The sequence below is a fragment of the Condylura cristata genome, unplaced genomic scaffold (genome assembly GCF_000260355.1).
Source record: "Condylura cristata isolate star-nosed mole 26May11 unplaced genomic scaffold, ConCri1.0 scaffold00016, whole genome shotgun sequence".
NCBI lineage: Eukaryota > Metazoa > Chordata > Mammalia > Eulipotyphla > Talpidae > Condylura > Condylura cristata.
Genome location: NW_004567117.1, coordinates 15,764,744 through 15,780,892, shown reverse-complemented (window position 1 = coordinate 15,780,892; position 16,149 = coordinate 15,764,744). Strand labels below are relative to the sequence as shown.

General features: G+C 38.5%; 1 protein-coding gene across 1 annotated transcript in view; it reads left to right on the top strand.

Moving 5' to 3' along the window:
* Positions 1 to 16,149, top strand: part of CHST9 (carbohydrate (N-acetylgalactosamine 4-0) sulfotransferase 9) — a 218,012-nt gene that overhangs the window by 94,266 nt on the left and 107,597 nt on the right. The window contains exon 3 of the mRNA XM_004683803.2: positions 9,482 to 9,520. Within this exon, the coding sequence (XP_004683860.1) occupies positions 9,482 to 9,520 (39 nt within the window). The remainder of the gene's footprint in view (positions 1 to 9,481; positions 9,521 to 16,149) is intronic.

Genomic DNA, 16,149 nt, shown 5'->3' with positions numbered 1-16,149 from the left:
TTTCTTCCTGTGGGCTTCATGTGTGACTGGCTTGAGCTTCCTTGCAGCATGGTGGTCTCAGGGGACTCTGTCTTCTTACACTGGGATTGGCTTCTGTTAGAGTAAGAATTCAAAGACTTTAGAATTGGAACTTACCTGATTTTTAATTCCCAGGCGTATAAATTAGCATTTCCAATGTATTCCACTAGTTAAGTGAGTTACTAAGACCTGGGCAGATTCAACAGAGAAGGAAGTCAACTCGACCACTTAATACATGTTCATTTTATTGTGGCCCAAAAGTGAACATATGCAATTATAAAATGATCCTTTATTCTATAAAATAATCTATTCCTGTTTCATTCCTATAGCTAGAACATCCAGAGAGATTTAGAATATTAAATCATTTAAAAATAATTATCCATACCTAACTTAACAGAAATACATTAAATTTCATAAAAGAATCACAAATACACACATTCCTGCTTCAATCAGTAACTGAAACATACATTAGTAAAACTAGCATTCCCACTTTGCAGAGGTGTTTAAGACCTGGCAACCATGAGGTATTTATTTTTGCCAGTATGACTTCAACATCTAAAGGTCTTCCAAAAACCTTCACTGCCAATAAATGATTGCCACAGAAACAGGTTCTGAATATCAAAAGGTTTGCTCTAAGATTTGATTCACCCAGGCCAATGTTGGGGAAGGAACTGTTGCTTGTCACATTAATTATGTGCTTGTCAGTTGGATCTAAGTGGGAAGAATTTTTGTACTTGAGAATTTCCACGACAACATAAAACTGTTTTCTCACACTGATTTTACTATGGCTTTGCATAGGGGTCATCCCAGGGAAAATCTTTGAGCATTTAGTTCTTCTCAGGCTTTCTACATGCCATGACGGATGGCAAACCTCAGGGCTGGGAGTACAGATGGAGTGTTAACTCGGCCAAGGCAGATGGTCAACCTCCGAGGCCCAGATCTATCTGTATCGATATGTTTCTGAAGGGCCATTTTCTGCCTCTCAGTACACACTGACGGGAGCTCACAGCATGCAATGTGTTCATAATGGCTCTCTTTGCCTAAGCATTCCAGCAACATATCAACTAACCAAATAGAAACAGACAGAGGACCAAGTGGAGTTTATCTAAACCTGCAGCAGGGCTCTGAGGATCAGACACAATCATACACAAACTCCTCACCAGTGTCTGATGAGGCTGGTGCCATTTCAAAATCACCATCAAGCCAAGCAAAAATAAAATTAATTACTCTGCTTTTCATAGTATTAACCAAATAAAATACATGGTTTATACATTTACATCGATCACTTGAGACCAGTTGATCTTCATGCTGGCCCAGTGAAACTTCTTTCTTCCTCCCTCACAATACTGCCTCTTACCTTATGGTTTTGAATTATTTAAAGATAGCGTTTACACGTCCAACTAAAGATATTATTGGATCTTGGAGAACTGAAGTTACTTTTTCATGTTCTACCATTTATTATAAGAAATTAGCTCTGGAAGTGAGGTCTTCCAGTTTCTACAAAAGCTTTTCCTTCTTCTGAAGACTGTATCAGACTCTTGACAATTGCATAACTCCTGCTTACTATCAAACATGGGTAGATGTTAAAATTAGATGTTAAAATTATGTTGTCTTACTTCATAATTGAGGAAAGGTTTGTCGTGTCAATTTGTGTTTCATCAAACCAGTTTTTATTTGGAAAAAGGACTAAGAAAGGAAGAAAACATGTTTTCTCTTAGAAATTCTCAGGGAAGATAAGAGAGAGAAGTAATGGTAAATTTAACAGGCAACTCTCAAAAGCAGAACTTTATAATAGTTGAGTAAATGACGCTAGCGAGAATATTAAGAACTATCATTTGTTAGCTGGAACTACCTGACATGGGATATTCACAAGGAAACTCCTAGCAATACACTATGTTAATGTGATCCAGATACCAAGCTGCAGTATAACATGACTCCAGCACTTAAGAGTGATACTAAATGGGTCATTTATCTAACCCCCTTAATGACAAGGTGAAGTAGAATTAATGTTATCTCAATTCCCAGAGTGCAAGCCAGAGAGCTTGAATGCTGTACTCAACATCCATGGTTATTACACCTTACTCACCATTGCCCATAACTCAGAAAAGATTTTAAAAAAAAATTCTCTAGGTTGGTACTCATCCTGCTGATCCCTAATTGGAACCTTATCCCTGTTACAGAAATCTTCTGAGCCTGCTTTCGAAACAGAGCAAACCCAGAGGACTAGGGTTAACCCAGTTGGTCGGTCCTCACCTACATGCTATGACTGCAGAACTCCACTCAAAGTAGGCATGTGGAGAGAAGCAACAGTAAAGGATCTGTTTACACAGGGAGAAAGAGAGAGAGTTCACAGGCTGATGTGAGGCCAGATGCCACTTGTCCTAGCCCAGACAGTGTTCACAGAACAGAGACAGAGATCCAAGTGGAAGCCATATGTGGCGAGCTGACAGCTTCTCCACACACACCCCTCCTCACCAGCATTTTAACTGCCAATAACCCCGGCAGCTTCACTGCCAAGTTCCAGCTGTGCTTCTGTTTCCCATGAGCTCACAGGGTAGTCTCGCAACCCCCACCTCCTACTATGGAGTTGGCTGTGAACGCCACCTGCTGGCGTGGAGGTTGCTGCTCACTGTTCCTCTTCCACTTTCTCCAGAGAAAAATGGAAATAATGGTCATCTACTCCATGGAGTTATCATGAAGATTACATTAAATAATATATGTATCATCAGAGTGCCCATGAAATAGGTGTGTGTGTGTGTGTGTGTGCCCATGAAATAGGTGTGAGGGACACACAAAAGTGAGAGAGAAGGGAAGGGAAAAGAGGAGAAAAAGGAGGAGCAGCCGGAGAGAGTTAAGAGGTAATGAGAAGACGCTATATTCATTCTTTCCAGGGTTACGCAGCCCAGGTACCCATGGTTAAGATAGGAAGTCTCACTCCAAAGTCCATTCTTTTCATTGTATCATGCTGTTCCCTGTGAGAAGAGAGTGACAAAAATAATCTTTATATTTAGGTGCATTTTGTATATGCATATTATCTCATTACAGTTGATAAGCAGGAATTTTGGCATAGTGATATACAGAACAGGAATAATTTTTTTCAACATACAAAAATCTATAGCCTTTTTATTTTTAATTTTTTAGAATTGAGGTAATGTTGATTTAACTCATAAAATATGCTGTAGGGTATTGGTTTACACCTCTGCATTGCATGTTATTCCACCAAACACACTGTGAAAGTCCTAGTGATCCTCTGTTGGGTCCCTCTCTCCCCTTTATTTCCAGCCCTCCACACCCCCCTTCTGGTAGCCTTTGTCATAGTCATTGGACTCTTCCCCCTCCTGGTTTCACCCTTATCTCTCTCCCTCCACATCCCTCTCTCCTCCTGGATGCCTCAGATCTATAATCAGCTTTCAAGGTTTGTCTTTGACCTTTTGTTTGGTTTGTCTATAGTCCACATGTAAGTGGAACCATCCAATATTTATCTTTCTACTTATTTCACTTACAGCTCCACGTTGCTACAAATGGCATGGGTTTATCTTTTTTGAGGGCAAAACAACAATAATTTTAAAGACATTGTCTTATAACCCAAATACACATTTTGAGGTCTCCTTTTTTGCCATGAGTCTTACATGATAGTAGCTGAACATGGCAATAGTAGGTGACCTGGGTTTCAGTTTGGCTCTGCACTATAACCTAGTTACCCTGTCTGTAATAGAGGCACTTAAGTGAAAAAGTCTTAAAGCCCTTTCCTCTCTAAGGAAACAGAATTTAAAGCAAACAGAATTAAAGCCTGGTCTCCTTCCACTTTTCCTAGTTAACTCAGAAGTATAGAAGTACTAGGAATTCTCATTATCCAGAAATATTGCCAGCATTTTCCCATGAACATCTGGATGTAACAAAAACATTAAAAAATTCATGGGACTTAGTGTTATATTATTTGGTAGTTATGTCCTCCTCCCCCTTTCCACTACCTTTTTTAAAATACGTAACATGTACACAGCAATTTTCCTTGTCATGATTCTATGCCTTCTTCATAGTGCATCTTGCCAAAGAAACATCGGACATAAATGAACATTCTCAGGTATCCTAGCAACAGGATGTGATTAATAATACCTCTTAGAGCAGGGCAGATAAAATGCCTGCAAGTGAGCACAAACTCAGAATTGGCTACTGAGAAATTGGTAGTGCATTGAGGGAAGGCTGATAAGATTCCATGACAGACTTTATTTTACAAAGGTGGAAGAGGGTAAAAGAAAAGAGATCATATTTTAGAAACAAGACTATAAATGTAAAAATACTGTATATTCATCTCACACATAGGTAGTGCATATAATATATGGTGGTGTCTATATATGTGTGTACACACTACATATGTACATTGCTATACACAGTAGTAGATGCAGTGAGATACTGAGCTGTGAGACGAATGTCCCTACTCATCATGGGTGGATCATCATTGAATTGCCATTTATGGGCTTGTGTATTTAAAAGATCAGAAGGGCCTATATGATTAAGCAGCGCTTCTGTACTGAAGTATCAAAATGTGCTACAAATTGATATGTATTTAGTATTTCTCCAAAGAACAATGTCAGGAACCTCAAATATATAGTAGTTTTTTAAAAATCATAAAGATTCAGTTTATGCAGATAAATGGTCATGAGATGTAGAACTTTAATACTCAATTAAATATTCAATACATTTTCTCGAAAGAAAATGTTTACCCTACAAATTACATTTTTGTGAGATTGTGGTCCATTTTTCTTTCTTCCAGGTGAAATGCTGCCTCAGGTTGAAATAGAAGTAAGGTGCAAACCATACTTTGTTTTTAAACTAGAATCTGTGGTAAAATAAAGCATACAACTAGGGCAAAACACAGGTTCATTATTCTGAAAGCCTCTCTGTTATTTTATCACCCACTTTTCTACTGTAATAGCTTTCTCGGTTGTCAGTTGTAATGTAAATACCTGGTAAAAGCACTGTTCTTGGTTGTATTTGCACTTAATGTTATAAAATTTACTTCACGTTCCTAGCACTTTTAAGAGGGTTGGGATATTGCATAACCCTCTGGATGTCACCTCAATCCCAGGCGTTTGTGTTCAGGGTACCCCGAAGCATCGGGAAACATAGGCCTAGGCTATATACCCTTTACCAAAGGAGGCCACAGTCCAGTTGGGAAAACAAACCATAATTAATTATGAACCAAACACTGAAGTTGGTGCTATGGCAAGTGTATAAGTAAAGGACTAAAGGAGCATAGAAAGATGACTAACTCTTCAGGGAGTGAGGAGTTGGAAGAACTGGCACAAAGCAAGGCTGGCATCTGAACTCAGCTGGGAGGGATGAACAGGGATTTGGTAGCTACACAGGGCAGGACTTTCCAGGAAGCAGGAAAAGCCATGAAAAAGGAGTTGGGGCAGGAGATGTGATGCCTGTAACTGATGAGCATTCCATATGGTGCTTGCTGGAGCATAGTAGAAGGTAGGGCATGGTCAAATCTTCCAAGCTAATAAATGTCATACTGGGGAGTGTTAATTTTAATCCTTAGTAGAGATAAGATGAAAAAAACATCCCCTGATTAATGATATCAGGTAAAAAGCTTATAGGGCAAAAAAAAAGAAAGAAACATCAAGTTCATGAACCAGAGCACTGGCACTGAGAAAGAGGAGGACTGATATGAATGAGCCATCGAGAGAGCTCCATGGCCCAAGGGGCAGGATAGGAGTTTGAGTGTAAGGACGAAGAAAACTTAGGTTTCGTGTTTGCATGAGACTTCCAGTAGGCCTACAACTAGACTCATAGTTCTCAAATATCTTTCTGTAAACACCAATATGAGCACCAGTGCAGAGTAAGAGACTGAAAAAAACCTAGCAATTCGTCCTTGGGTAAGCAGCACCATCTCTGTGTTCCTTGATCAATATAACACTGTCTCATTTATCTAGTTTGTTTTTTTTTTTCTCACTTGGAAGTTGGTGTTTATGTAACTAAGAATAGAAATCTAACTGGATTCCTATGACAGAAAAAATAACATATAAAAATAATAATATACCACACTATGCTTTATACCTCATTCATATAACAGAGTCAGTAAATTATTTGTGGTCTCAAAAAGAAAAAAAAAATCATCAAAACCTTCCAGCTTCTCTTCTGAAACATCATTTTGTGTTTCCTTCATTTATTTTTGGTTCTGCATGTGGATTCATTTAATCCTCACAAAATGCCAGAGTTTCTGAGCCCCACTTACATGTGAGGAAGTAAGGCAGATTTGCTGCAATGAAGGTCACTATAGGTATTGAAAATAAGTAATAAATAAGGCTTTCATAAGAAAATTATCTGTGTAATTATTTAACTGTGTAACCATTTACCTAAAGTTTAGCTGCTTAAAACAATAAGCATTCATCACCTCACAGTCACTAAGTGTCTGTGGGGAACTCAGGAGTGGCTGCTGGGTGTTGTGGGTCAAGGACTTCCATAAAATTGTAATCAGGCTTTGACCAGAGCTGAGGCCCTCAAAGGCTTGGCTGAGGTTGGAATGTGACACTTAGTGCTTAGTGAGTTGATGGTAGCCGTGAGCCAAAGCCTTCGTTCCTCACTGGCCATGGAGAAGATGTTATAGTGCACAGAGAGAGGGCACCATCGAATCCGCAAACCTGCCTGCTCTAAATAGATTCTGCCATCTGCCGCATGAAGACAAAACACATAAGACCCTTCATGGAAAGGAACTTTAATACAATTAGTGTGCAATACAGAAAAGATAAAGAATATAGTTTCTAAATCAAACACCCAAAGTTAACCACCCCTCGTGTGTGTAAGTCTACCCATTGGTCCAAAGCAAGGCTTGATGCTGTCACAAGTCTAAAGCACCTTCAGGTGGGGACCCATAAAAAAGGTTCAGAAATGACCAGACAAGTCTGGAAGGAAAAGAGGAAAATCAAAATCAAGATAAATAGTTAACCTTCTCATGGGTCTCTCACCATGTCTGTCTCACCCAGTCCTGGACCCAGAAACGAGCCACTTCTTCACATCTCTCTGCTCCATGTGGCTCCCTCAGATCACTTCTGGCTCTCCATCCTGCTTCCTTCTCTTTCAGTCTCCTCTCCAGATTCTTCTCTTCTCTCCTCAGCACCACCCTCTTTTTGGGTGGGGCAGGAACCTAGAACCTCCCCTTTTCCTGGGGACCACCCTGAGGACACTTGAGTTCCTGCTGCACAGGTCTTTCCATAAAAAGCTTCCTGCCCTTACCATATTTTATCCGGCTTCCCTTAGAGGGAGTGTTCTGAAAAAGCAAGATGCAAGCTACGTTGTTTTATTGAGACTCACCTATCATTTCTGTAAAATCTTAATGGTTACACAAATAAGTCTAATTCATTGTGGAAGGAAATACACAAGGGCCTGAGTACTGGAAGCAAAGCAGGGGATCGGGGGTCGGCATGGAGATTGTCTACCACACATTATTATTATTTGTCTCCAATACACTCATTGTCAGCGTGCAGGATTTACTACTCATTCATATACAAGTTACAGACCTTCCAACGAGATTTTTTTCTTTAAACATTTTCTAATCCAGGGCTTGAATAGCGTTTTTTTTTTTAATTCATGAAAATATTTGCGACCTCTAGTCTATAAAAATTTAGAATCCATGATAAACATTAACTTACCTATAGGAAAAAAAAAAAGAAATAAAGAGGTGCCCTGCTGCACTTAGTAATGAATGAAGCTTTAGATGGACTGTTCATGCCATTTATCCGTTTGAATCATTGATATAAATTGCATCAAGCAAGTCCTCTGGAAATCACCCAAATGAATAGAATGTGCTATTAATCAAGTTGCCAGTTAAATGAATTCTACACTTTTGGCAGCTGTGCAAGGGGAAGATTGTACATTTTCCACCTTACATTTTGAATTTTAAGAGACAAGTAGGACTGGTAGAAAAGCTGAAATGAGGTTTACATGCAGCTTCCATGTGTTGCACAAATTCAGAGTAGCTAACCATCTGTGAATACTGACAGCTGACAAGAAAGTTCTGGCTGGTAGGGTGGCCTCACTCTCCGGGCACCAGACCAAGGCTCTCACCTCAGCCGTGCTGCTTGCACAGACCATTGCCTAAGTGCAGAGTTCCTGATCTACACCTGTAAACTCGCTCAAGTGTCCCATTGTCAAGAAACCTTGATTTGAATGAGAAGCCATTGCCGCAGCCTCATCTCCCTGGTCATCCACTCACTCTACAGCCTTGCATTCTCTCTAGTATTCCCACTCCTTTTCTGCTAAAACTGCTCTCTCACAGCCTAGCAACCACAGAGCGGTTCGACAGCACCAGTGGATGCTCTCCACACTTCGTAACGCCTTCTTCATGATCATGGCTCTGGGTTCTACTGAACTCCATGGACCTCTGCTTCATCTTCTCTCTTCTCATGGTGCCCAACACAAAACAAAAATAGTGCTTTCATTTTCTTGCTCATTTCCCTCAGTTTAGCTTCCTGTGCTGTCTGCCTTTACACTCAGAATCAACCCCTCAGCACCAGCCACTATAGCAAGATGGGCATTTTCTGTGTCTGCCATTTCCATTTTGATCTCTTCGCCCTCACTCCATGTTCCTGTAGCACTACAAACTCAGTACCTCTAACCCAAACTAATCATAATCACTCCGATGGCCCCGTCAGTTTATCATTGCCTAAATCTCCTCTCTGAGACCGTCACCTAGGTGACCGCTCTTCTTGACTTCTCCCTTGAACTGATTCACACTTTGCAAGTCCTTCAGGCTTTATCATTTTTGCTTTCCCTTGCCTCTTGCATCCATCCCTCCTCTTGACTAACCTTTAAATTATCTTTACTATCTTCCTCTGCAAAGGGTCCTGTATATTAGCTTCCTAAAGCCAAATCTAGATGTGACTCTCGCTGACGTAGCCTTGGCCTACATAGCACATACTGTCTCCTCTGCCAAGAATGAAACCTTTCCCCATTTCATATTCCCCAAATCACATGCATATCTCAAGATCCAGACCAAATGCCACTTTCTCCATAAGCTCATGGGGACACCATGAATAATCAGTTCACCTTCATCTTCAGCCATTCTGTACCTTCTGGAGCGCCTCTCATTTCACTTTGATTTGTTTGCCCTACATCTTCCAAGTAGGTTGCAAGAGCCCATGATCTTATTTTCTTAAGATTTTCTCCCACAATTCATTCTATGGTGATTTGTACTTTGTTGTTTTACTATTGAGTAAATGATGCTTGCAAACAAAATTTTAAAAACCCAACAGCATACTGAATACTTTCTGATCTATGTTTTTACTTTTATAAGTTGATTTTTCACCCATTTCTACTGTGCCCAATCATCTCTAAAGCATTCTGGCCAACGTTAAAATAGTGATTGCGCTTGGAAATTGCTGTAATCTGGACGTTCATCTTAGTTACATCATGTTCTCTTAGCCCCACCCAGCAACTGATCTGCCCCTTCTCATTTCAGGGAGAGTGGAGAAGAAAAGAGAACAAAAAGCAACTTCAGGTAAGATTTGCACTGCCTCAAGCTTTAGTTCCTGGTTTTACTTCCACCTAAAATATACAGATATTTGTAATTTAGAATTCAAAGACACACATAAAAATGTAATCATTCATAGTACTAAAATTTATTGATGTTAAATTATGACCACTATTCATTTAAATATTATTTAAATATAGTTAAGTGAATGAAAATTAATGGATTTAGATTTCTCACTTTCACATCAATAATGTCCTTCTAATTCCATCATTCAGTAGAAATTGTGGTGGAATATTAAGTTTTTCATGATTACCTAGTGAAAGGTAGGTCTTTGCAACCACCAGTTTCAAAAGATGGAAGTTATACTAATTAAAAATCATTTTACCTTCCCAAACATCTATGAGTCTCCATTATTTTTCTTAAAACCACTTACATAGTTGATTTTTTTCAGGGCAGTATTAACTACTTCAGCAAGGACAATCTTTATATATTGAAGGAATTTAAAGAATTACTACTTTTTAAATTCTAATATATATCCAGAAGTGCATGGGGCTTAGCACTGTGCTGTTAGACATAGTAGAGGGTCAGTATTTGCTCACTCATTGAAAAATACGATTTTCATAGTTGGTTTTGGCTCAGAGTCATGTGGTTTTGGCTTGGTTTTGGCTCAAAGTCATGGGGTAGATTTTCATTTGCCAAGGAAATCTTTCTGCAAGGGCAGTCTTCCATGCCAGATGCCCAGAAATTGTCAATAATCAGAGAATTCTAGTTTGGCATATATATAGCAAGCCCCATCACCCTTCCTCAATCCCCACCAATCCACTATTCTTATAAATGTGAGAGCTGCCAACATAAATTCATTGCACCCAACCATGTTTTCTTTCAACTTCATTTTTTGTCTAGTAGTAAGGTATTATGTATGTTTCAAAATAGTCAGTTTAGTCAAAATAAGAAATATTTCTGTGTTTATATTAGTCTTCCTAATCTCAGCATCATCTCAGGCCACTAGGCAATTTACCTGCACGACTTTGTCTTAAATGTTATTGTTTGCATTCTTTTTTGTGGATCTTTTTGAGTTTGCCATGAGTACCAAAAAAAGAAAGTTTAGGCAAGAAAATGTCTGATTTCCCCACAGATGTCATCACCTATGTATTCCTCCTTGGGGGAAATTACTTAATGTGATTTTTAAAATATTATTGCTACAATCACATGGGCACTGGTTTCTTTCATTAAGATGCTTTATAGTTCAAAAGAAATCTAAACTGACCAGTGTTAAGCCAGTTGCCTCTTTACTTTCCCTGCAAACTGGGATTCTAATGTCCCACTGACCAGGAGACAGAAAGGACTGGAGACAGGCAGGGTACGAACTGCAGCTTCTTCACCCCTTGTTTTTCAGGTGACCCACCATCCTAACCTTTATGTTTCCCCACACAGTGTCACTTTGATGCTGTGTTCAATTTCTTACTTCCTAAAATGCTTTTCACAAATTGAAAGTTATATTTTAAAAAAATAATGAATTTATTTATTTAGGCATAGAAGAACTGGGGTGAAGGCCAGAGATGTGGGGGCTGACAGGATTCACCAGAGGCAGAGTGGGGAACAGATCAGGCAGATTGACTGAAACACATTGCTGAGGGCAGCAGCAGGGGAGGAAAGAGAGATCTGCTGTGCCATGTGGGTCACCTCCTTGGCTGGGGAGCCAACTCAGGTCATGGTGCTGATACCATTAAGACTTAACCCCTAGGCCTCCACGGGGCCCCAGGAAGGTCATTTTTAAGACAACAGCTCCTTTGACAAGGAACACTATAACTAGGGTTATCAAAAAGCTCCCTTTATTAATGAAGCTCATTTATCCCCACTAATTCACAGGTTGCCATTGTATCTCATTTCTGTGAGAATGAATGTTTATGTGACAGTAAAGTCAAGGGTAATGAATGAATAGATCCCAAATTGTTAGGAAAATTGTAGGCTCCTCGTCATTCCAAAGAAAACAAACCTTACCCTAGACAATCTATCTGTCTATAATCTGAGCTTACAAAATTGGGACATAACTTTTGCCCATATAGTCAGATATATCACCATATTCGGTTTGCGAAATTAGTGTGAATGTGAACATCTCTAATAAACACATGCCTAAAGGACTAGGAACATCATGGGCTTACCTGCTTCTGAATTCCTACCTGGACTTCTATCACTTATTGTTCATTCTACTCAGATTTTACATCTGCCTGCTGGACCAGAGAGTATACCTTCTACTTTCTTGTCTGTATAAGTTCCGGTTCCCATAGATGGGACATCAGTATAGGATCCAATATGTACTAGCCTATTGCAGTAATCATGCTGGAAGGCAATGAATTTTGAAAAACTTATAGACAAAATTGTTCTCCATTAAAACAGGGTCTCCTCGTACCCTTACTTTTTGATTGGCTAAGGTTGGTTAATTATTTAAATAACCTTGCACTAAGATGAAAATTACAGCAGTATGACTAAGAAATAACTTCCTTAGTAAGGAAACATCTCCAGGACTGGGAAGAATAAGATCGTTAGTAAAACTGTATAGAGATGGGCCATCTGCCAGCAAGGGTGTTGACAAGATTCCTGAAGATTTCAGTGGGATTTTTCTTATTTTTTTCCAATTTTGTTCCTATGATTCTACTTACAATTAGTATTGTATTCAAGTCTTTGCTCCACGATGTACACACACACACACACACACACACACACACAGAGAATGGCACCAATGACTCACATTCCATTATGTAACTGAATGAATCATATTTCAAAGCTTATCTAATTTAGGTTGGACTGAGTTGCCCAGTAGAGCATATGGGACAAAGAGAATGGAATAAAATTGCCCTATACTTTATTTAGCTTTTTGGGAAAGGAACGTTGTTTGTACCCTTATTGTAACCGTGACTGTGGTTTCAAGTATGATGCTATTTTCTGTAAGCCAAGAATAATTCGCAAGAGAATATGCTTAACCTGATATTGTTCATTGTCATTCTTGAAAAACAACTCAAAGCATAAACCTCTTGACATTGAACTTGGAAACCCACATCACAGTCATACAACATGGCTACCAAAAACAATGTTCAGTTTGACTATTTGGGTTCATAAAGAATATTAAAACTTTATAGTCAATATCAGGTAAATTACTGATGTAATCCATTTCTATCTACCATTGATATCTTTTTAATAATCCTCATAGCTTCCCCAGAAAAATAAGAAAAACAACCAGCTATCCCATAGATTTTATTTAAAAAAAAAAATAGCTCTATAATAGAGTTTGAAGTACTTTTATCGCTCCAAAAGAAATAACCCCTTTTTTTAGGTCAAGGAATTCTTGATATTAAGAGCAACACAGCATAAAGTATAAAGAAAAATTCTTATACAGAAAAGTGCTTCATAAGTTATTGTTTAGGAAAAAAAAGACATTAGAAGCCTTATTAGACAGACTTTGGAGACACTGTGAAATATATATTGTCTCAATTTTTCTAAAAGGAGAACACTTTCAAATCCACTTAACTATTAAGTAAGCAAGTCCTAGTACCAGAGAACAGAGTTATCAGTAGAGAAGATAATGAGTGTTTCTAAATGAAGTTGCATATTTTTCATTAGTACAACCTTAAAGTTAAAGATGATGGGCTCATTTGCATAATTTGCAAAAAGTTACTGGTAAAGAAGAACAATGTTATTTTATTCTTAACTCAAAAGGTGAAATTTATTATTGGAAATTCAACAAATGGTAGAACATCTGCTTTGCAAGCTCAGTCCCTTGCTGCTTACTTCTTGCCTGGATTTTTGCTTCTTTAAAATGTTCTAAAACAGCAATAACACCTTCACTTTAAATTCGCATCGAATATGTAGTCATACAGGATTAAGGAATAGTTCAATAGATACCAAGTAAATTCTTCCATCTGTGTAAAAATAGCATGCACACTTTCTTATAAATATTACGCATTTGTTCAATCTAAATTTTCAAGTACCTGCATATTTAACATGATTTTTTTTCTGTGCTACTGTTCTTGTAATAATGTTTTGCCCCTAAAATTCTAATACACTCTCAAAAGTAAGGGGGAGAAGAGCTAATTTGTCATTGTCTTAATTGTTGGTGACCAACATTAAAATATGAAGTTAGGCAGATTATGTAATGACAACTAAATTTTAAGAAAATATTCTTGAAAAGCCCATAATTTTTTAAGTGTCTATGTGATGCTTTCCACATTTAATTCTCATTTTGGAAATCATTATTGATTGATTAAGTTGGATAATGGGCATCATCCTAACTTGTTGAAAGCACGCAGAGCTCTTGTGTTGATCACATCTCATTGCTACCACAAAAAAAGTCAGAGAAAGAAATGGTGGCATTTATAACTTAATGCATCCAATTTGAAAAACATTTCTGGTCCATGTTTTGTGCCTAATATTGGAGATGAATAAGATAGGGCACCAGTGTCTTCCATCCATTCACTTTGAGCTGAGGGATAAAAACAAGTGCAGATGATTATAGCACAGTGTGAAGAGTGCCTGTTAGAGAACTATTCACAGGTTGTCATGAGGATTTCAAGAAATATTTCATGGAAGAGGGATGAATTGAGTTGATACCTGAAGAAGGAATTGGAATTGTTTACCAGATTGAAAAGAGTAAAGGACTGGCTGTCTAGAAAGATAGAGACAGAAAAAGCATGGTCTACTGAGGAAAAAATTAGTGGATTAACAAGACTGAATTGCAGCCACAAACAGATAAATGGAAAGAGATCTGGTCAGAAAAGAAGGCATGAGCCAGTATGAGCAAGGGCCATTGAATTACTCGTTGCAATTTGGACTTCATATCATAGGTGATGGAAATTGACTAGAGTCAAAAAAAATAGATAGTATGTCATTTTGATTGCATAAAGATTATAGAATGAAGGCCTGAGAGGTCCTTATTAAGTCATTACCACTGTCTTAATCTTTATAAGGAAGGAGATATCTTTGCGAGATAGACGTGACCTGTGCGAATGGTCATGGAAGGCAAAGGAAGATGAATCTTATGTCTCCAATGTAAGAAATGAGTAGCGCATTCAACATAGCAAACACTGGAGAAAGGACAGGTCTGCTGGAAGATGATAAAGTGAGTCATATCTGTGTTGATTATAGTGTGATCTGTGGGATATAGATGCAGAAATGTCAAACATATTAAATAAGCATTTGGCACTATGAATCTGAAACCCCAGAGAAGAGCCTGGAGTTTTACACCTTTAAGTCATGGGTACCTGAATCATAGTTGAAACCTTGGTTATGAAAAGGCTGGTACACAGGAATTGAGATTGTAAGGAGAGAACAGACAAGAATGAGTACTTAGAAAGCCCCTAACATTAGCAAAGAACACAATAAGAGAAAGCAAAGGGACTAAAATGAATCAAAGCTGTCCTGTGAGAACCCACATCACTCTCTGTATCTGAATCAGAGAGGAAGAGAGTCAGAGGAAACAGGGACTGGTCATTTTCTCAAATGCTGCAGAACAATAAAATAAGTACTGAAAAATGTTCATTGGATTTGGGGGTAGAGGGGAGGGGAGATGGATTCTACTAGTTACCACAGAGAAGTTGTATTAGTTATATATACTAGGAGTTCAGTAAGTGAAAAACAAATAGCAGTGGGCAGAGTGAGAATCTGTAGAATGAATGCAGAATTATTCTTTCAAAGAGTTTGTGAAGAAGAAGAGACAGAAACGGCAAGGCAGAGCAAAGACATAGTGATCAACTCTTTAAGTTGAGGAATTAAGGTTTGTTGAGGGCCTACTATTTCAATGTCCATGGCCTTCTAGAATAGCCTTTAAATAAACGTGTAAGTTTGGGTTTTTGTCAACATTTTAAAAATTAGAAAATTGAGATGGAGGAAAGTTAAATCACTGGCCTTACACTCCATGTATTAACTGGTAGAGCCAGGAATAGAATCTAGGCTGACTCGAATCCACCTGTACTCTCTGGAGAGGTATCTGGAGAGCAGTGGATGTACACAGCTCCTCTAGATTCTGCGTTCAGCAAGGTAATGTGGTAGATCACAGCTGGCTGTGGTGGGAACATTGACACTATGAAAATTGGCAAACATTAAAAACGAAGTTAGGTTGCCTTGTTTGTTCAACTTGAAAAGCCAGTTGTTAAATACTGACAAATGTACCAGTGAAAATCTAGGTCTCAGTGATAGCCAGGCCTATGGCTCTCCCACTGCCCTGCGTGACTTGGCTCAGGCCACCTGGTTAGCTAACAATAGCAGAATTGAGTCTGAACCCAGAGCTCTGATCCACACCCAGACCAATGTAAGTCCCAGGTTCTGATGAAAAAAATATGTGAACTATTCTTTCCTTGCAGTCTATGCCCAGATGGTCCAGATTGGTATACGCAAAGTTTCATTTTCATCCATCCTCTAGTTCTAAGCTACCAATTTTCTGCTTCGGCCTCCCAAGCAATCCATTGCTGGCGTGTTTGCTTTTCTAAACAGCTTTCCAAAAGAACTGGCTCTCTGAACTATGTAAATGAATTCTATCTTAAAAAATAACCAATTTTCTCTGGGTTTATAGTTTCAAAACAATATTTATTACTCAGTGAAATAAAGTATCTTAGATGCCATTTTCCCATCCACAAAATGGAAGACTTACACTTGAGCTATTCATT